Source organism: Cucumis sativus, chromosome 6 (assembly GCF_000004075.3).
Source record: "Cucumis sativus cultivar 9930 chromosome 6, Cucumber_9930_V3, whole genome shotgun sequence".
Classification (NCBI taxonomy): domain Eukaryota; kingdom Viridiplantae; phylum Streptophyta; class Magnoliopsida; order Cucurbitales; family Cucurbitaceae; genus Cucumis; species Cucumis sativus.
In genome coordinates this window covers 20,319,809-20,342,385 of record NC_026660.2, presented here as the reverse complement: position 1 = coordinate 20,342,385, position 22,577 = coordinate 20,319,809, and the positions used below count along the sequence as shown (strand labels likewise).

The 22,577-nt window shown below is 31.0% G+C and overlaps 2 protein-coding genes across 6 annotated transcripts; both read left to right on the top strand.

Annotated features, from left to right (window-relative positions):
• Positions 1-4,530: 4,530 nt before the first annotated feature.
• Positions 4,531-8,556, top strand: LOC101207126 (synaptotagmin-3). 4 transcript variants are annotated; one of them, XM_004149869.3, is made up of 12 exons: positions 4,531-5,001; positions 5,304-5,402; positions 5,496-5,546; positions 5,632-5,755; positions 6,171-6,289; positions 6,377-6,478; positions 6,596-6,670; positions 6,782-6,858; positions 7,048-7,297; positions 7,413-7,790; positions 7,927-8,058; positions 8,147-8,556. In XM_004149869.3, the coding sequence occupies exons 1-12, from the start codon at positions 4,891-4,893 to the stop codon at positions 8,273-8,275; spliced, it is 1,647 nt and encodes a 548-aa protein (XP_004149917.1). In that variant the 5' UTR covers positions 4,531-4,890; the 3' UTR covers positions 8,276-8,556. The 4 variants fall into 4 exon arrangements, with proteins under 4 accessions (XP_004149917.1, XP_011657496.1, XP_011657495.1 ...); XM_011659194.2 differs by having other exon boundaries at positions 4,970-5,001; positions 5,304-5,413; XM_011659193.2 differs by having other exon boundaries at positions 4,970-5,001; positions 5,304-5,416.
• Positions 8,557-17,415: 8,859 nt separating this feature from the next.
• Positions 17,416-21,986, top strand: LOC101203839 (E3 ubiquitin-protein ligase WAV3). 2 transcript variants are annotated; one of them, XM_011659192.2, is made up of 2 exons: positions 17,416-18,248; positions 19,678-21,986. In XM_011659192.2, exons 1-2 carry the CDS (start codon positions 18,021-18,023, stop codon positions 21,616-21,618), a joined length of 2,169 nt encoding a protein of 722 aa, XP_011657494.1. In that variant the 5' UTR covers positions 17,416-18,020; the 3' UTR covers positions 21,619-21,986. The 2 variants fall into 2 exon arrangements, with proteins under 2 accessions (XP_011657494.1, XP_004149903.1); XM_004149855.3 differs by having other exon boundaries at positions 17,418-18,248; positions 19,675-21,986.
• Positions 21,987-22,577: the final 591 nt, after the last annotated feature.

Below are 22,577 nucleotides of genomic sequence, written 5' to 3'. Positions count from 1 at the left end.
TTTTGTTTTTTGTTTTTTGTTTCATGTTCATTTTTTTTAGAACAAAAAACATGAATGTGTTTGATAACTTTTATGTTTTTGGAAGAAAAAAAAAAACAGAAATAGAAATTGTGTTTGATAACTGTTTCTTTTTTGTTGATTTTCTTTAAGATTCATTTTTTTATTATTAAATTAAACATCAAACAAAAATATATGTTCTCCACTAAACATAAAAAAAATAAAATTATCAAACCTAGATAAGAAAGTCTTCTTGTAATCTTAAGAACGAGATGAAGATTGAGATATAAAGGACAGAGCCGAGCGAGGAAGACGAAAACTCATGGCAAAGATGAAGACAAAAACTCACGGCTAAAACATAAATATAACAAAACCTCACAAATTCGATGAAAACCCCTAGTGAAAACACAATTTGCACAAAGAGGAAGAGAAAAACTCAAATCCAGCAAAGATGGATGTGTCATGTAGAGGAAGATGGTGTGAGGCAAAAAGGAAGACAATGAAGATGATGAGAGGAAGAGGAAGATGATGATTATTTGAAAAAGATGATGGAGATAAGAAGAAGAAAAAGGTAACCACGTGGAGACTGGTTATTTGGAGAAGAAGATGGAAATAAGAGGAAGAAAAAGGAATTCACCGGAGGAAAATGGAAAAGGAAAATGAAATAGAAAAACAATTGAAAAAAATGAAAATGAAACCTATAAAAAAAATTGAGAGAAAGGAAACCAATAAAAAAAATTGTGAAGAGAGAATCAATAAAAAGAAGTGAGAAAAAGGAAAAAAAAACAATAGAAATAATTGAAAAATGACGTCGGGAGAAACTATTTTTTTCTCCAATAATCCCTTACAAAATGAGAAATGTTTACTTTTTTTTTAGAACGAGAAATAAGAAAAGCTATTAAACACGTATGTTTCTTAAAAAATGAAAACAAAAATAGAAACATGGAATATGAACTTTACCAAAAGGACCATAAGTTACCAACTTAAAAAATGAAAACAAAAATAGGAAACACGAAACATAAACATGAAGACCATAAGTTACAAAATTAAAGATGGAAAACTTGATTAGACATAAAAAAAATTAAAATTAAAATCTTAAAATAAGATTCTTGTTAGTTTTTTTTTAATACCTCTTAAACCTAACCTATGAGTTATAAAAGTAAAAGAAATTTTAAAATGATTTATTATACAAAACATTAACAATAACAAGTTAAATACTTATAGAATACAATTTAAAAGTTTTAAAACTAAAGTTGTAATTTAAAGTACCATCCACATTTAATAAATGTAATTTTGCAAAAAAATAAAAAGAAACAATATGGGCTTGTGTCCGGCCCAGTCCTTGAAAGGTCAGGCCCAATTGTTAAAACCATTTGCTAATCAGTATTTCTACCAAAAACATGACTTTTAAATAGTAAAATTGCTTGGATTGTTTTAAAATCTACAAAAATATCACAATTTGAAAACAAAGGTCTACACAAAAGCTGTCATCATTACATACATTAACACACTTCCTAATATCAATCTATCTATTAATTACACGACCTTCACTATCAAACTAAAACCATTTGTATTGTCAAAAGCTAAGAAACTATATACTAAGTCGGTGACTCATAAATGTTTTGGTAAAGCTATTTGTTGTTTTTAAAAAGGAAGGCATAATGTGAGACATATTCTAGCTTTTGCATTTTTCTTTTTTATAATTATATCTTTTATTTTTTTCTATTTGATTTTCATTTTTGTGGGTTCCATGTGTTACAAAAATCCACTCAAATCATAAACTTTATAATCAAATAATTAAAAACCTAAACTTGTTCTAATTTCTCCCCACAAAGGAATATATGAATAAGGCTCTTTACTTCACAAAGATAAGCTTATTTTAGTTTGAACCCTTCACTTTCAAAATGCTTTGTCACAAACTTTGAAAATGGAATTATTCCACAATATATTTTACTTTTATTATTATTATTATTACTAAAATGATGATTTTGTTGATTTTGTTGATCCTTTGCCAGTAAGGAATAGCTTTATACATCAAATAAAACCCTTTGGATCTATCATTTCTTTTTCTTTTTATCCTTCAAACATTAATATTGGGTAACCTTTTCAAATATCTTAAAATACACATACTATAAAAAGTTAACTTCTTAATCTTTTTCACAAAACAAAAAAGTTTGGAATATATATATATATACATTCCAATGTTAAATTACAACTTTAGACATCAAAATTGAGATTTATGTTTATTTAACTTGTAATCATGTTGGAAGGACATTTGCAAAAATTCTAATAGTCTATGTTTGGAACGTAGGCTGTTATCTCAACTTTTGTCGACATTGTTTTGGTGGCTACTATTTGGAATTTTGCTTTGGCTTGACCTTTTACTTTTACGTGGTAAATATTTGGAATTTAGTGAGAGATGGTGTGACAAAGAGGAGAGAGGAGAGTGAGGGTATAATATCACGGCCAAATATGATCAAGTGGACTAAAATAGCTCACACCACTCTCCCTAATCCTAAGACCAGACAATATCTTACATATGTCTAAGAATCTCTTAATTTGGCATTCAACTTTTAATTATATGTTAATAGATTTTTTAACGGGTCATTCACCTATATATATTAAAGTTAAAAAAATTATCCGACGTAAAAATGAATAGTTTAGAGTTTTATTAAAAGAACTTATCATATGTTTACTTTCTAAAATAAATTTAAAAGCTAAACTTATAATTTAAACTGTGAAATATTAAAATTCTCTAAGACGATTATAATTTAAAGGGAAAAAGGTTTATTCTATTGAAAATGGTGGTAGAAAAATGATTGAAATAAAAGCCAAATTTGAATGAATTGATGATTTTAGTATATAGTATTTTGTGGGTACAAATTACTATAGTTTAATTTGTACATATTGATTCACTTATTTAAAATAGACCACACCCATTTATTCAACAGTTTATTAATTGGACCATTTCTTTACTATAGAGCTGTCTCCTATTATTAAACTAAATACTCTATTGTTTTTTTTTTTCTTCATCAAAATTAATTAATACATGGTGACATTTCAAATAGACATGAAAAATAAATCTGTTATTTATTTTCCTTTTTGCCAATTGCCAGTGTGCCAATATATATATATATATATGATGAACATGTCAATACAATACAAACTTTATGCTAAACCTCATTGGTTATGTATATGTATATTAATCTCCACAACTTGTTTTTCAATTCGTCCCTAATCTTTATAATTTCAAACTCTTTTATCTCAAACACTGGTCTTCTAATTATCGTCGACTAATATTGATTTCAATCTTTGATATAAACAATGGTTGAATTAAGTAAAAACTAAAACAAATATTTTTATAGTAAATTTAAAAATAAGTGTTATAAATTCAACTTAATTTATTTAAACTCAAGTCTTGATTAAGAGTTATTTTATTTCAAAATCCAAAAGCGTGAGTTTGGAGGAATATGGATTGTGTATAAAATTTTAGATGATTTAATATAATCTCACATCAGCATGTAAACATAGAACAATAAATGCAGAATAAAAGTAGGTGAGTTTGAATGTGAAACTATATAGTCTTGTTTTGAAAAAAGAAATCAATTAAATACAATAACATTGGCAAACTATCATGAAAAAGCAATGAAGTGATTGTTTTGATTATTGTAATCCCAAACTAATTAATTATGTGAATGGTCAATGCACATAAAAAAGACAAACAAATATAAATAGAAAGGGTTTTTTTTTTTTAATTTGGATTATTTATAGTCACAAGACAAAATGGCTTAAATGAAATGAGCATATAATTAAGATAGCAACTAAAATTATGCAAAATAATAATAATGTTAAGAAGAATAGTATATTTATGTATTAATGAAGTTTTCTAAGACGGGAACTGAATTTGAACAATAAAATAATTTACATTCCTTTATTAATTATTATGTATTGAATATTGATGAGATTTGAAATTAAATATCAAAAGTATTGCATGTGAAAGACAAGGCATGTTCTTTTTGTTTCATAGAAGAAAAAGAAAAGGTGAGGTAAGATTTTAATTAATTTTCATGAAAGTGGATGGTAATGTTTTATATTATTTGATAAATAATTTTAATATTTTTACTATTCATACAATTTTTTCTTTACTATATTCAAATTCATCCATGAAGTTAATCATTCAATAAATATGTATTAGATATAGAGAGATAGTATGAAGAACAAAAGCGTTCAACATCCTTTGCAAAATGTATGTAAGCATTTGAGATTTTGAAGCCAACTTCTTATTTTTCAATGAAATTCATATTTCTCTATCTTCAAAAATAGAAAACGATTGGGAAGAAGAATTATTAACAACCATTTTCTCCAGCGATTTCTTATGTTTATTTGGACCATTAAGCCCCCCCTAATAAATCATATTTGTCATAGATAACAACGTAATGTGGGGGCTTTGTCGTCATTTCACTTTCCACGAGCGTTAGGACAAGAGAAACATTGGTATAAATTTTTGAAGCAAAATTCATTTTCAAGCTAACGTGTCTCTCTCTCTTGCGTTGGCGGTTTCGTGAGGGACATTTCCGCGTTACAATCTCACAATTTTGTTCTTTCTATTTTTAATTCTTTCTATTCAATCTTCTTATTCTTCTCTTTCTTTGTTCGATTCGTTATTTTAATCCTTTTTTTCTCCATTCCTTTGGATTTCTCGCCCAATCTCTGCTTCTACTTCTTCGAAATTCGCCTTCTTTTTTCGTCTTTTTTACTCTCCTTTTCCTGCCATTTGGCTAAAAACAGCTAAAGGGTCTTCACTATTTTCTTCTTCTCAACTCTTCCTGTTGTTTTTTCTTTTTCTTTTTTTGAAGTTTCATGTATGGTGGATGATTCAGAGTGGAGTAGGAGATGGGTTTTTTCAGCATTTTAATGGGTATTGTTGGGTTTGGAATTGGAATTCCTCTTGGGTTGGTTGTGGGCTTCTTCTTTTTCATCTATTCAAAGCCTGATGAAGTCAAGGTATGACCCAGATGGATTCTTTGCTTATTACGCACTTTTGGTTACCATATGCATTGTATGATTTTCCCCTGTTTTTGTTTCCATTTTGGTAGTGCACTCAATATGTTTGTTGATATGTTTCTTTGATAACGTTTTTTATATTTTAGTTTCATGTTTTTTTACTCGGTTCCAATTGAGAATATTCTCACGTATTGGGTTTGAGAATGTGAGAATGTGAGAATGTGAGAATGCGAGAATGCTCTGTTTTTGTTATGTCATCAATGATTATTTTATTATACCACCCTTTTGTTTCTCGAATGCAGGATCCGATGATAAGGCCAATCTATGAATTAGATTCAGATTCTTTGGAAGAAGTTATTCCTGAAATTCCACTGTGGGTTAAGCACCCTGATTTTGATCGGGTTGGAAAATTGTGGTGGTGTTCGTTTGTTTGTCTCTGTCTTTCCTGTTTCTTGATTTCTAACATTGTCTGATAGGGTGTTTAAATTACACAGGTAGATTGGTTGAACAAGTTCCTTGAAGGCATGTGGCCTTGTCTTGATAAGGTGATTTCACATTTTACAATGCACGTCTCTGTTTATGCTTTTTTGTTGATTGTTATACTTTGACATCAATTTCTTGAATGTACAGGCTATTTGTTCTAGCATAAGAGGAATGGCTGAACCAATGTTTGCTGAGTATATTGGCAAGTTTCAAATCCAATCTATCGAGTTCGAGACTTTACTTCTTGGAACTCTTTCTCCCAAGCTTTATGGTTAGTCTTTTCCGGATAAGTATCATGTTTTGAAGAAACATTTCTATCTGTTGTGGTGTGTGTACAATATAATTTTTAGACAATCGTATGTTTTCTGAATCAACTCCCCCTGGTTCGATGCTGTTAAAATCACTGTTCTCTATGGTTGGTTTTACTTCTTACACTAATTTATTCACATGATCAACATGATGAGAAATGGTTGTCTTCAGGGCTGAGATTCTTCCATCATTTTAGAGTATGCTTGTTGGAATGATGTTAACTAAGGTTAGGATATAAGAACTATGAAAGGAAATTAATTCTCAAGGAGAAGAGATAGCTGAGACTTGCATGTACTTTTGGCTGCTTAATTAAGACATTGGCGTTCAACATGTTGTATATGTTTTGGATGATAATTTGAAACTGTCTAATGTTGTAGGTATCAAAGTGCATGAGACCAATGAGAATGAAATAGTCATGGAAACTGCAATCAAATGGGCTGGGAACCCTAATATAGTATTGATATTGAGACTCTTTTCATTGCAAATAAGAATTCAGGTCAGAAGATCCAACAGAAAAAAAATCTGTATCTGAGGAGAGTTTTTCCCGTCTCCAAAATGATTTGACAGTCATTCTTCTTCTCAGTTAGTAGATCTGCAAATTTTTGCAGCACCTCGGGTAGCTTTGAAGCCTCTAGTGCCTGCTTTTCCTTGTTTTACCAACATTGTTGTGTCTTTATTGGAGAAGGTATGGGGGCATCTTATAACACAGTAACTATTAATTGATTGAGCCAGATTTATGTTGAGTTCATCCATATATAATAGTTCTGTTTTTTTTATTGTTTTTCGGATTACATATCTCCAGCCGCATGTAGATTTTGGCATGAAAATACTAGGAGGCGATATCATGTCCATACCTGGCCTCTATCAATTTGTTCAGGTGCTGCACTGGACCACTGGTATATAATCATTTGTCAATCACTTGGCTTGGGCAATGAATGTTTATTTTACAAGGATGCATTTTTGAATCAGCTGACTCTTGCAACTGTAGGAGACTATCAGAAAACAAGTTTCCAATCTCTATCTTTGGCCCCATGTTCTTGAGATACCGATTCTTGATGCATCAGTGTAAGTTTCAGTAAGATCGTATAGCCGTTATTAGTCTTTGTCTAATTGATTTCATTCAGTGTGATGTAGTCCAAAATCTCAAAAAACAGAGTCATCCTTGAAAGGTTATACTAGTTGGTCCTGATATGGTTTTACTTAATTTCCAAATAACCTCAATTTTTATTTCTGTTCTTTTTCTTTTTTGTGTAGAGCGGCAACGAAAAGGCCAGTGGGAATACTACACGTGAATGTCGTCAAGGCTTTAAAGCTTTCAAAGATGGACTTGTTGGGAACTTCAGATCCATACGTTAAACTCAGTCTAAGTGGAGAACGACTACCTTCAAAGAAAACCACCGTTAAGATGAATAACTTAAATCCAATTTGGAACGAGAAGTTCAAGCTTATTGTGAAGGATCCAGAATCTCAAGTTCTTCAGTTGCAAGTCTATGATTGGGACAAGGTTCTTCCCTTCCTCTTCAATGCCATTGAGTTCTGGAAAGATGAATTAAATGTGTCCATGGGATTCGCGAGAAATGTGATAAGTTTCTATTCTGAGAAATTATTTTCCATTGCAGGTTGGAGGACATGACAGGTTAGGAATGCAGCTAGTCCCCTTAAAAGTACTTACACCCTATGAGACGAAGGAACTAACGCTCGACTTACTGAAGAATACGAACACGAACATAAACGAATATCAAAACAAGAAACCGAGAGGACAACTTGTGGTCGAGTTGAAGTTTACTCCTTTCAGAGAAGAAAGCAGCAAGTTCAGTAGTCAGTTAGATGGATGCGGAAGTATGGTAAGTCGAGACGAAAGAGATTTACAAGATGATTGTGTAGGTGGAGCGGGGTTGTTGTCAGTTAAAATCCAAGGGGCGACAAGTGTGGAGGGGAAACGACATAGTAATCCTTATGCAGTAATGCATTTTAGAGGAGAAAAGAAGAAAACAAAGGTAGATCTCTTTTTAACTCAAGACTCCTTACTCTTGCCATTCATATACCAGCCATTTTAATTGGTAGCTAGCTAGAACTTGTTGTCGTCATCATCATCATTGTCTTTCTCTAAATTCCGAACTATGCATTTCCTAGATGGTGAAGAAATGCCGTGACCCGGTTTGGAATGAAGATTTCGAGTTCATGCTTGAGGAGCCTCCATTAGGAGAAAAGATCCATATTGAGGTTAGAAGTAGGAGGAGCAGTCGTTTCAGTTTTTTCTCAAAGGTAACAACATTGCCATCACATCACAAAATCGCTCCCCTCTTGCGTACAAATTTGATTTGAAAATGTTACAAACGATCTTTCTTCACAGGAATCATTGGGACACGTAGAGATTAATCTCGGCGATGTCGTGCACAATGGACGCATCAACACGAAGTATCATCTGATCAATTCGAGACATGGAATGATACATGTCCAGATAAAGTGGACAGTGGCTTGATGGAAACAAAATGAACACATTCATCTGAGTTCCTCACTTGAGTTGTTTTATATGTGTCTCTCAATGGAGTTTTGTGTGGACAGAAAAGGGGACATGAAGTCCTTTTCAATTCAATCCACTGTTCTCATTGTTCACATATATAAAATGTATTTAAAGCCATCACTGCCACAAGAATGAAAAATCAGTTATTCTTGTTGATCATTCATTGACAAAAATGTCCTTTCTTTTTCTCGAAAATCTCGAAATTATCAAGGTACGAGTATAGTGAAATTGTTGTTTAACATAGTTTCCTTTCAAATATTCCTTCCAACTAATTTGCCTTTGAAACATTCAAAATCTTGGAGCCTTAACACGTTACGTTTTCCTTGTCCAACTGCAGCAGTAATTTCTAACATGTTTACCCATTTAACTCTTTTAAGTTTTGAATTTTATTTTGTTTTTAGATGTGAAAATGTTGCAAATTTGTATTGAGATTTTAATTTCCTTTTGGTTTGATTCTTAGATTTTGAAGTTTACACTTTTAACTTTTGACTTTTTTATATTCCAAACTACTTTTAATAGCTATTTTATATTAATCAATAGACATTAGCTAATGGTAATAACTAAAAATAAATATTTTTTAAAAAGATCGAGCTTAAACGTGTAAACCTTCAAACATTTTTTATTAAATTAAAATAAAAACTCAAATTTCAAAGCTTAATTTTAACCATCAAAATTTAATAATGAGATGTATAACATTTTGAAACTTAAGAACCAAATGAAAACTAAACTCGAATACAAGTATAAATTTAGGAGAAAGAAGGGATTAAGATTAAGGAGGGAGAAATGCAAATATAAGAAGAATTAGATTGAACGTATTAATGTATATAATAATATTTGAAAATGTTATCAAAATTATTGAACACTCCATTATCATTTCTAAAATTGGTACCGAGAAAAGGGTGGAGAAGAAGAGTTCGTTCAATATGGGTGAAGCAAAGCCAATGAAAAGGCCTCTACCCTCAAATAGTTCGTTCACCAATGACACGGTAGTGCATGGGTCAGCCCAAACAAAAAGTCCAATGAAAGAAGCCCAATTTTGGTGTTTTCATATATAAGTTAAATGAGTATAGATTTTAGGGATAACAATAAAAGTGTATAAAAATGTGAAAAATGTAGTACTGTTGTAGAGAGGAAGAGAGAGAGAGAGATTGGGACTTGAGATGAAACATTAAGGACCCACATAATTGATGAATAGGTTAGGTGTTTGACTTTAAGGAAAGCAATGGCTTATAGCTGTTTTCTTTATTTTCCTTTACATCCATTTTTACAAACTTACATTCTCTATCCTTTTTTCATACAGAATATATCATTTTTATTTTTTTTATTTTTTTGTTTAAAAAAGGAAAAAAGGAAGAAAAAAAAGTTAAATAAACAATTGTAATAATGCTTTTCACTTTTGTGTACTCCAATATCCCTTTTATTATCACACCTCCAACAAACTTAATTAATCATACTTTTAGTTTCATTCATCACCATCGTTATCTCTTCTAACAAATTATTACCCACCCCCCCCAATTTACTTACATCCTACATTTTCACTATTCTAAACTTTTCTCAAATTCTCTTCTTTCTTACACAACCATTTTCTTTATAACATTTTTAATGATGGGTCTTTGTTTTTTATCTAAAAACATTATGTATTTTATACCATTAATTAGTTTGATTTTTAGAACGCGTTCTTCATATTTTAGTATTTTTTTTATTATAAAAATGATAAATGATTTTGAAACGTTGTTAAATTTGAATTTCTATGTTTCTTTCTTCCTCTATTGGCTTTCAAAGAATTAGCACAACAAACCTTTGATTTAGATATGCTTTCTTTTTGATAAGTTGAAAGTTTTAATATATATGTTTTAAAATTAGAAGCTCCCATATTATCAAACAGTTTCTAATTTCAATTTTATGAGTTTTTTTTTTTATAGGAATGTATATTGGAATTCACATGTGTTGCTTTCAATGGGTTTAACTTTCAACACGTTAAACATCAATAGTATATATATTTTTATATTTGTGAGTGTTCGAGTTAGTTTACGGACACCTCATGAAACTCAATACCCATCATTATTGAGACTATATTTCCTTGTTGTCATTAGATCAAGTAAGAAATACTAACTGATTAATTATGTCAAATTAAATGACTCTTAAATCTTGGTTTTACATGATACACTAATGAGTATTCTTTTGAATAGGGTATTGACTTTCATGCATGACACTCATCCCTATATGTTGCTAAATGTGTATTATTTAATGATCTATGTAGTTTTTAATTAATGCACAAATCATGTAAGAGAATCCAAGTGTACAAATGATTTGATGTGAGAATTTGAATGAATGCACACCTAATCTATGTAGATATATATTGAGGTTAGGTTGAGTTGAATTAGAATGAAATAAAGTGTTTATATAATGTATGAAGTATAATTTCATTGTTTATAATCTTTTCCATTATTGTTGATCTATTTGTACTTCACACTAGCTACATCGATGATTTCGGTAAAGGTAGATATGTGTGCAACTCAATTTGGTTGAGAACAATTTCTTTGGTATTGTTCGAAATAAACATATCGATATTTACGTTTTGAAGTTTTGTAAAGTATATCGATTTACACAATTCATCGTGTATTGTACAAATAAACATAGTGTAAAACTCAAAATTTTATCAATTAGTTAAATGATATAAACCTATTTTAGTGACAAATCAATTCATTCATTAATTAAAATTTTCTAAGTTGAAAATATTTCATGCATCAATTCTAATACTCAATTTTATTAATTTGATAATCGAAGAAACACGTGTAAGAATTGAATGTATAAACGAGTTTTAGATATAATCTCTTGACGAAGGGTCTAAAACTAAATTAATAGAGAGTTAGAAACAATAATACACAATTCACATTATGTGTTTTTCAAATAAAAGTTACGGTACGTGAAGATGTCGATAGTACATTTAATTTATAAAAAAAATGTGATTTAAATTAATACAAGGACTCCCAAAATTTGAAAAGCATACAAATTAAAAGTATACATGAAATTGAGTCATAATATTATAATATGAAAAGGCAGAAATAATATATATTAAATTGAACAAAAGCTGAGATTACTTTAAACCCTACCATCCTGTGAATAATTTTCAATCTCATGATGATCAAAGAAGAGATTATATACACTCAATACACAAAGTCATGAACCATAATTTCATACTCAAATAAAGAATAAACAATGAATCATATTCAACCTATTAAATCTGACAATATTATTACTCACCAAGAAATAAAGAAATAAATAATTTTATATATAAAGACCCAAAACACACATTGATAATTAATAAATATTAATGCACCAAAACAAAGCTAGAGACGTCCTTCACACAAAGTAATAATAATAACAAACAACAGCAACATCCTTCTTCAAGAGGGCAAATAGATGAGTCTTAATTTGAATACGTTTTTAAATTGGACTTTTCAGTATATAACTTTTGCTTGTTGTTTGGCACTGACTTGAAGGGAGTGTAGTATACGTGTACCGACCGCTCCATATTTGAGGCTCTCGCTTATCTCTTTCCATCTTTGTTACAATGGTTATTATTTTCTATATGAACAAATATTATATGCATCCCAAAACATAAACTATTATAACTTATACAAACTTATATTATGACTCACATATTATAAATAATATCTATATCTACTCAATTCTCCAAACACACATTTGATCTCAAAAAAAATTTCGCTCTTAGATTGTGACAAAATTTGAGAAGGTTTAATCAAGTAAAAGAATAAAGAAAAAAAAAGTACATACCAATATCAACTACTATTGAGATATGCTCGTATTAACTGGATATCGAAACACCCAAGTGGGAAGCAGCATAAGGGGAGAGAGAGAGGTATCATGTCATCATACATTATATATATAATATATATATATATAGAAAGAGAAAATGTTGAGCTTTTCCCGTTGACTTTTCATACAAAAAAGTCTCTCTCTCTCTCACTCTCTCCCAATTGTAAAAGAGAATCCAATTCCCCTCTAACTCTCTCTCTCACACACACTCACACCAAAGCCTTTCACTTTCATCCTTAGAATATAATTTCTCCACTCATATCCATCTGTGGAGTCGGATAAAAAAGTTATATTATTGCAAGGAAACAAAACATTTGCAATTAATTGTAACACCCAATTGAGATTAATATAATTGAGAAAAGAAAAGAAAAGAAAAGAAAAGGAACTTTTGAAAATAGTGATTTAGAGATGAATAGGGGTAATATGGTAAAAAGATGCATGTGAGACTCAAAAGGGAGGGATTGGGGCAGCCAAAATGGCAGAGGGTGTGTTTGGTTCCTTATTGATGTTGTTTTGTGGGGGAGAGGGAATAACTTTTGGGCATGCTAAAAAGATACACCATTTTCTCCCTTTATATTTCTTTTCTCTTTTCTCTTTTCTCTTCTCCTTTTTCTTTTATAAAAAGCTTCTCTTTTTCAAACACACTAAACTTTCATTTACTGCAAATATCTTTTTTTCTTCTTCTTTTTTTCTCAATTGCCTTTCCTTCATATTTACTATCCATTTCTACCCTATACAATACATTTTTTGTGCCCTTCATATTCTCTTTCTCCCTCTATGGGTCAACAAACAAAGATTTCTAATCTTCTTTTTATAACAACCTTTTATATAGTACCTATGTAGACTCAAATAATGATTCAAAGTTCTCAATTTTATACCCAATAACATGTGGTAGAAAAAGAAAAGTAAAATAGTTTTTTAACATCATATATATGATTCTCCAATAGACCAATGAAGGCAGAGGTTTTCAAAAAAATGCAAAGAAACTCCACTACCTACTATCCAATAACAATATATATATTCAAAACTTTCCTATTTGGTTGACATTATAAAAGGGAGAGAGAGAGAGAGAGAGAGAGATTATATAATATAATATAGAATTGGAATTAATAAAGATGATTTGGAAGTGCATGCACTGTTTTTAATTAAATTGTGTGTATTCCAATAGAGAATAATTAAGTTTTTGATTTATGTTATGCATTTGGACCCCAACCAATAATATATATAACAAATGTTACGTCTTTGTCCTACTCATCAATTTCTAGTAATTAGTTTAGTTTATTTTACATCAATGCTTTCTTTTATTAGAACATAAATTTATCACGTAATAATTCGACAACGATATGGGAAGAAAGGTGGTTAAATATTTTATTTTTCAATAATGATTTTTAATTTTTGAACCACTCAATTATCTTCGTGTACAAACTTACATTTTATTTATTTTTGTATGATATGAATGTTTTTTCAAACTGAATTACTAATCTAATATTTTTAAATATAATTTAAAATAATTTTCAATTAAATAGTTCAGTACATTTTACATTTGTAACCTGTAGATTTTCTATAAAATTAACTTTCATCTTTGAAAGAAATAGCTCCTATATTAATATTTTTTAAAATAGTTGAATCTCGCAAGAACTCATCATAATACTCTTACGAGACAAAATTAGAAATTTTGAAAATTTATTTATATTTTAGAGAGTTAAAAGAACACATAGTAGAGAGTCTTCTTTTTATAAAGAAAATAAAAAAGTCTAAAAGAATTATGTATATGTGTTGAGGTATTGTAATCAACTATGTACCGTTAATTTTATTTTTAACTTTCTTTTCTTACAACAAATGAGAGTACAAGTTTGAATATAATCTTCGAGCGTACCTCAAGATTATACTATACATATATCAATATTATTATTGAAATATACTAACTTTGAGGTTTTGTCAAATGGGTATCTTTAATTAATCACCATATTCTCACTCCTTCTCTCATACCTTTTATTTTATTTTATATTATTTAGGAATTTTTTAAAATAAAAAGTTATTAAAATTATTTATAAAGCATACCAAAATCTATTCAATTTAATATACATATATATATTTTTCTGTATTTTGAAAATATTTTCTTTTCTTTATTTTTACCTCTTCATGACAATTTTCCATTATTTACTTTCATAGCTTTTTAAAAACCAAGCATTATGCTAATCTATCCATCGTCATTAAGAAAAAATCAATTACATAATTACCTAGTTTTAGAGTAACACTTTCTTTTTGTTTTCTATTTTTCTTTTTCCCAACAAAAGTAACAAAAAGACATTATTAATACTATAAATAGTTGGTCAAATTTAATAAAATATAATATATAATTGACACTAATGAGGAAGAAAAGAAAATCATGTATAGTAATTTAATAAATATAATAATAATAATGATAATAATTAAAGTAGATAAGTCACTATCAATAAAAAAAAATGATCATGAAAATGAATATAGTTAAAAAATTCTTAATGACAAAGTGTTTTTTTTTTCTTTAAATGAACACAATCAATTAGATTTTAAAATATATTTGCAAACAAAATCATTAGTAGCAATATAATGAATGAGGGAAGCTTTTTAGAAATGATAAAATCAATCTCTTTGATCATGTTTTCAATATAGGTAGAGGTTAAATAACTCAAAATCAAAATATTATTTTAGTGTCTCTGTACATTAATTTTTTTTTTAAATTTTAGTTTCTATATTTTACAATATTTAATTTTAATCAATTATGGTCTATTTTCTAACTTTTTGGATGTATTAATATTTTTACATTCGAAAACATATTTTATACCTACTATATATTTTATTATTATTTAAGGTCGAGACATTAAATAAAAATAAAACTTAAATAAATCGTAAAACAGTTGAATAAATTAATAGTATTTTAACCATGGATTAATAATGATTGGTCAAAGTTTTCAACTGCATGCATATATGTATATAGATACATATAATGATTTATGTAAATAATAATAATTAAGCAAAACCCTAGTTTGTTCTTGAAAGTTCAAAACCCATCATATTAAGGCTATCATCCAAATCCAAAAACTTTTTAAAAGCTTACTATTGAAGAGGAGACACATTGAATGAGAAAAAAATTTCTTCTTCTTTTGGTGGGATATCCAAATAAATAAATTATAGTGTTTTCTTTATTTATTACTCCACTTATATATTTGTATTATTAATGTTGGAGATTTGATATGGCAATTGATTGGGGGGGTTTTGATATAATATCTCTCATGCAAATTACAATAATAATTTTAGTCTTGATGTAATATTTAAAAGTGAAAAAGAAATAAATAGAGAGATTGTCATTCAGTGAACTGTGTTTGAACCTATCTGGATATGAAGAAAGTATGAATACATAATAAAGTAATATAATGTATAATGTATTTTATTCTCTACCTATAAATAAGAGAGTAAGGTAAATAGAAGAATAAAATGGGAAAAGGCAAGAAGAGAAGAGAAGAGAAGAGAAGAGAAGGAAAATAGGGAAAAGGGAGAGATCAAAGTGAAGTGTGAAATTGTGAGAAAATGTCAAACTTATTAGAGTAAATGTCAAAAAACAATAATCCACATTTAATACATTAATTAATTCATTCCTTCAAATTAATTCAATATTTCTCTGGATTACTCTATTAAATTTAAGATAAACAAAATTTATAACATGAAGGGAAGAGTGGAGTTACAGTATTTGTGTAGTTTTTAGAGTAAAGTGAAAGTGATGCATTTTGACTCCATTTGTTAGAACAATGATTTATAATGATGATGGATTATGAGGGCCATGCCATTGATTAAACCTTTGTGTATGCAATGGGTGGATTTGTAGTGATTGATGTGGGAGAGTGTGTGTGAGAAGGGGGTTTTTTCTTTTTTCCTTTCAAATTTCTATTTTCAAAATGCATTATTATGAATTTTGGTAGAAAGAGATTTTGGCATAATCCACTAGAAACCCTATTTGAGAACCCATTCATATCTTGTAGTCAAAGAGCTATAGATATGCTTTAAGAAGAGAGTGTGTCTGTGAGAGATTGGACAGCCAACCACTAACACCAACCAAAAAAATGTTTTTTTTTTATTTAAAAAAATTAATTTTATAAAAAGCATAATTAAACCCATTTGCAAAAGGTGAAAAAGGAGCTTGAAGGGTATCTTGTTATAAACAAAGAGCATAGTATTTCACAAAGCTTGAGAGAAAAGGATTAAGATTAACTATACATATATGCTGTTTAGATATTTGTACAGTTGTAAATATAATAATCAGGTTTAAAATATTGTTAATCTTATGATGTAAATACAACAAAGTTTCCCTCCTACATTAAAAGTTATATGAAAATTTTCAATTTATACTTCTAAACATAAACTTTGGAGGTTGTATTAATTTAACTTTAAATTAATAATTGTGTTAGTTTAAATTTGGAATGAAGGTTTAAATTGATATATGTATGAAAGTTTGAGAGTTTAAAGTGTTTTATGTTAAAGTTATCCTTATAAATATTTTACAATTATTTTTTGTTCAAATTTGTGGATGATTTGCTAAGCTGCTTTTGAATGAAGTGATAAGATTTGAAATCTCTAGTCTATGTGTTGATCTCCATACTTCAAAGGGCAAACAACCAATTAGGGATGATTATTCTGTTTAGAATTACAGAATTTGTGCAGCATATTTATATCCACTTTGACAATAAAAAAATAGTGAAATTTCAAGATTTTTGTTCTTTAATGTTGGAGCAAGAATTTTGGATTGATACAAAAGAGAATATAATCTTCTGTTTTTTTTTTTTAAATTTTATTTCTTTAACACAATAATTTAGGGTTCAGAACATTTGGTTGATGGGTCATTTCATTTCAATGGCTGTTCAAAAAATTAAAAGGGATCTTCTTGGAGAATAGTTCTAAAACTTTTAACTCAACCCACTATCTATGGTTTTGCCAATAGATTTGTCAACTCTTCTACTGTTTTTTTTTTTAAAGAAAATTCATTTTTTATGGGGAAATTTGAAGTAAATACATAAAGATCAAAGGTCAGACTTTTACTTTTACTTTGGATGTATTCCTCTTGTTTTTGATTTGTACAAATGTAATTGCCTGTGGGTTGGATTTTCAATTTTGTATTAAAGAATTGAAATTGGGTTTGGGGAAAAGGATTGATATTTGGAGCATATTCAGTAGAATCCCAATTAAAAAGAATTGAAAAAAAAAAAGAAAAAAAGTTTGATGGTGTGAGATTGAAAATAAAGTAGGAAAGAAATTTTTTTGAAAAATGTAAGTCATAAAGATTTGTGGTAAAGCACATAGCTTTCTGAATTCAACCCAAAACTTGCTTTTGTATTTTATGGCCTTTTATTTAACCTCAACGACAGAGAAAACAGAAACCACAGGTCAAATCCTCAAGGCTCAAGGCGAGCTGTCCTCTTTCTCCTTCTCTCTCTCTCTAATTCTTGGCAGCCATTGAAATGAACAAAACAAACCAGAGAAGTTCTTGCAGTGTTCTTATAGAGCTTCATTTTTCCCTTAACCATGCTTTTTGGTGATATATTCATTCTCTTATCTTCTTTTCCTTCTGTTAAAACCCCATTAGACTTGTTTTTCTCTTGGTATTCGTGTTCCTCTTTCAACTTTTACTAAAGCCCATTTCCATTTCATCTCTCTCAAAAGGAGGGGATTGGTTTACAGCCTTACAAGGGCTTGGTTGAGATCTGGAGTTTGTATTTTCACTTCTATTTTGGTACTTTTTGGGGAGTTTTTTTTTTTTTTTTTGCTTGATTTCTATCTTGTAGTTGTTCTGTTTTGTGGGTTTGTGGGGGGTTTTGGGATCTGAAATTGTGAAATGGGTAGTAAGTGGAGGAAGATGAAGCTGGCTCTTGGTTTGAATCTTTGTGTTTTTGTTCCAAGAACACTTGAAGACTCTCCATCTTTACCTGATTGTGATTCTACTGAGAGATTTTCAGATGCTGCTTTGCTTTCTCCCGCACATTGGGGCTCTTCTCGCCCTTCTACACCAACTCCATCTTCTCATGGCTTAATTTTCTCTAAAAGTGGCAGCAAATCTTCAAAGGTTTGTCTGTTTTTGTTTTTCTCTGTACTTGATTCCTGCTTCTACACTGAGTTTTATTGGGTTTGTTTCTTCTAAGCAAAAAGTAAAGTTATAGATCTTGAAGACTTGAACCCTTTTTTTCCTCACCAATTCTTTGTTCTTTACTCATTTGTATGCTATGTTTTCTGAGAAATTCCATATGAACTTTAGTAAAGATTTGTCTTCTTTTAATCATCTTGCGTTTTCTTGTTGATATGTTTACTTTTGTAGAAAAAACTAAAAAAGGAAAGACAGAAAGGAAGAAGAGATTTTAATTCCCTTCTTTTAGACTGAAGAAATTTTAGTATGGAAGTCAGCTTGTGACTACATACGGGTCAAAATCTTTACCATTTTCCGATTGTTTGTTTGAAACCCAAATTGATTCCTTCTTTAAATTCTCATTTCAGTTGAAGTTCATCAAACTTTAGTTGTGGACATAGATGTGATGACAAAATTGGTGATGTTTGTCCAAAGAGGTCAATGAAAGTTAATGGAATGTAAACCAAAAGAAGGTTGAATGGAAAATATCAGTGAAGTGAATTGAAGAAAGGCTCTTAATAGTTTCCATTAACATTCAACTTGCTTTCTCCTGGATTTTTTTTCTATTACTGAATAGGGAAACGGTTCTGCAATTTAGACAAATTAGATATTTTGAAATAGCAATTTGTGCTTCGGTATATTAGAACATAAAGATTGCAGAGATCTATGCTTTGGATTCTAATAAGAAAACACAAAACAATTACAAGCTATAGTTCCATAAATTTTGTACGTGTAGCCTTATGATGTTGACTCATATTAGATCACTTTTCAGATTCCTATCATTACCAGACATCATTTTTCGTTGCTGAAATTTAGGCAGACGTGTTCTTACAAAAGTGTCTCTAGTGTGCCTCAGCCTCAGCCTCAGCCTCAGCTATCTATTTTCTGTGGTTTTGCTCTCCTCTATAGGTTGATTGGGACTGACTAGTTAAGTCACTAACTTATTTTAAGTTTGTGATAATTCCATACCTACAGAGTTATCGAGGAGTGGCTAGAATCCGATATTGTGTGTTGATCTCGAGTGCGGCGTAGCTTAACTTTTTGTATAGAAAAGCACAGAATTTGGATTTCCTTCTTCTGCCAATGGAAAAGAGAAGTGTTTGATGCCCCTACTTGTCAAGAATTTGGTTTTGGTTGCAATTTTCTTCATAACCTTTTGTCTCTGCATACACACACAAAGAGATAGAATCAAATAACTTTGAATTGTGCAATTCTTAACATCTGTTTCAGAATTTTGATTTGTTTTGCATTTAGTAAAATTTCCTTTGTGGATGATCATCAAATTTTGTTGAAAACATTCATGTATTTGTTGATACGTTGCTGCTGCCGAATTCATTTGACTGATGTCTGTGGTCTTGATATTATGCAGCAGACTTGCTCGATTTGCTTAACAAAGTTGAAACAAGGAGGCGGACTTGCTATATTTACGGCTGAATGCTCACATTCCTTCCATTTTCACTGTGTCGTATCGAATGTAAAATATGGCAATCAAATATGCCCAGTCTGCAGAGCACAATGGAAAGAAATTCCTGTGCAAGGTCCCAATTTGGACCCTTCTCCTGGAAGAGCATCAGTTGGTCCTGCTGGCTGGAATCAAAATAATGCTTTAATGACTGTTGTCCGACGATTACCTCCTCCTCGAAGGGATTTGAGTCGGCGACTCATTGTTCCATTATGTCAGGCTCCCGAGCCAGGTGTATTTGATGATGATGAATCATTAGGTAACCAGACTATTTGTGCTGAAAGTTCTTGCAACAAAAATAGTGCAGATGGTGACTCCACTAAAATAATACAGATGAAAACGTATCCAGAGATTTCTGCTGCGCCAAAGTCGAAATCTTATGATGATTTCACTGTACTTGTCCATCTTAAAGCTGCTGCTGCTTCAGTTACGAGACAAAACTGTGCCGGAAATCAAGCTAGTTTGCCACAGTTTTCTCGGGCTCCTCGTGCACCAGTTGACTTAGTAACAGTTCTCGACATCAGTGGTAGCATGGCTGGTACTAAACTTGCGTTGCTAAAACGAGCAATGGGATTTGTGATACAGAATCTTAGCTCTAGTGACAGACTGTCAGTAATTGCCTTCTCCTCTACAGCTCGTCGCCTCTTTCCTCTTCGTCGGATGACTGACACAGGTCGCCAACAGGCCCTCCAGGCTGTCAATTCTTTAGTTGCAAATGGCGGAACCAATATTGCTGAAGGTCTAAGAAAGGGTGCCAAAATAATGGAAGATCGAAGGGAAAAGAATGCGGTTTCTAGTATAATACTCTTGTCAGATGGCCAGGACACGTATACGGTCAGTGGTTCGGGAGTTAACCAACCACAACCCAATTACCAGTTACTTCTTCCTCTGTCAATGCATGCTAAGGACGAGTCAGGATTCCAGATTCCTGTTCATTCTTTTGGATTTGGTGCAGATCATGATGCTTCTTCTATGCACTCAATTTCGGAGATATCTGGGGGAACCTTTTCTTTCATCGAGACTGAAGCTGTGATCCAAGATGCATTTGCACAGTGCATTGGGGGTCTCTTAAGCGTGGTGGTGCAGGAGCTGCAAGTTGCAATTGAATGTATACACCCGAAGATTCATCTTGGATCACTAAAAGCTGGAAGTTATCCAAGTCGACTGATGGTTGGTGGACGCACAGGATTTATCGATGTCGGGGACTTGTATGCTGATGAAGAGAGGGACTTTTTGGTCTCAGTGAGTGTCCCTGTAGAGCCTTCCAGCAATTCAACACCACTACTAAAAGTTAGGTGTGTTTACAGGGATCCAATCACCAAACAAACGACGACATTGGAAAGTGATGAAGTAAGGATCGAAAGGCCGGAAATGGGAGGAGAACCAGGAGTCATTTCAGTGGAAGTTGATCGACAATGCAATCGACTCCAAGCAGCGGAGGCAATGGCACAAGCAAGAATTGCAGCAGAGCAGGGGGACCTTTCTGGTGCAGTTGCCATACTAGAAAAGTGTAGGATGGCGTTGTCTCAAACCGTCTCCGCTAAATCTCACGACCGATTATGCGTTGCCTTAGATGCCGAGCTCAAGGAAATGCAAGAGAGGATGGCTAGCAGGCATGTATACGAGGCATCGGGAAGAGCATATATTCTTTCAGGACTTAGCTCACATTCTTGGCAAAGAGCAACAGCAAGAGGTGACTCAACCGATAGCTCAAGTCTCGTTCAATCATATCAAACCCCATCAATGCTAGAGATGCTTACTCGATCACAGGCTACATATCTGGGTAGCCCATCAGCACAGAGGCTTGTGCAGCCATTGTTGTCTTGTAGATCACAACCAAAACCAAGGTAATGAAGAAGTTGAATCCTTTTTGGGTTCTGTCAGTTCTTTTGAAGAAGAAGGGATGAAATGAAGAAGGAAATTTTTGCTGTTTGTTTTTGATTCCTGAACTGTATTGTACTTTTGTAAATGAATAAATGGGGAGAAGGGGTGAAAGGAGATTTTTGGAATGAAAAAAAGAAACAAGGAGAGAAGTAGGAAGTAGAGTTTTTTTTTTGGGGGGGAGGGGTTTGGTTTTTGTTTCATGGTTTATTCTGGGGTTGGTGTACATAAAGAGAAATGGTTTTTCTCTGTAAGAGAATTGGGTATAAGTGTGTGATTGTGAAAAATCTTGGACAACTCTTCACCTAATATATGGCTTGCCTTGTACATCAGCTAAATATTGTTAGGTTTCCCATTGACTAATTTGACTTGTAACATGTGCATCACACACCTACGGTCCATATTTCCTTTATTATCATTTGAACCATTGTCGAGCTAGCATTGATATAAGGAGAGAGATTTTGATATTGACTTTACTTTTTAGAATTTGAGTCCACCCTAATCAACTAATCATAACAAATTTCATCTCAAAATAAATTCCGTAGTAGAGTCCAATTTCATACCTAAAACCAACCGTTCAAACTTATGATTTATAATAGTGAATTTAACTATTTTTATTGATAGTCTTTAACAACATGAATACTTCAACCATTGCATAGGATAAAGTTGTTTTAGATAAATTTATTACAATTAAAATGCTTTGTAAAATGGTCAAATCGTTAAGTTTGGTTATTCTAGAAGAAGCGAAAATAATGATATTATACCAATGAGTTGATAAAATTGTGCGGTGAAAGAGCAATAACTCTATACCATTTTATTTTAGGTAGTTGTAATTTCTACCACTAATAATTGAGTCTATAACAACCAATATAGTAAAATTTATAAAGGACAAATGTTGCCATATTTATTTTGAATAATTTGGTGATGGA

Excerpts from the sequence above, each read along its gene's own strand:
- LOC101203839 (XM_004149855.3), top strand. The coding sequence starts at position 18,021 with ATGGGTAGTAAGTGGAGGAAGATGAAGCTGGCTCTTGGTTTGAATCTT. Across the intron at positions 18,249-19,674 it reads GTGGCAGCAAATCTTCAAAG|CAGACTTGCTCGATTTGCTT; the intron begins GTTTGTCTGTTT and ends GATATTATGCAG.
- LOC101207126 (XM_004149869.3), top strand. The coding sequence starts at position 4,891 with ATGGGTTTTTTCAGCATTTTAATGGGTATTGTTGGGTTTGGAATTGGA. Across the intron at positions 5,547-5,631 it reads TGTGGCCTTGTCTTGATAAG|GCTATTTGTTCTAGCATAAG; the intron begins GTGATTTCACAT and ends TTGAATGTACAG. Across the intron at positions 5,756-6,170 it reads TCTTTCTCCCAAGCTTTATG|GTATCAAAGTGCATGAGACC; the intron begins GTTAGTCTTTTC and ends CTAATGTTGTAG.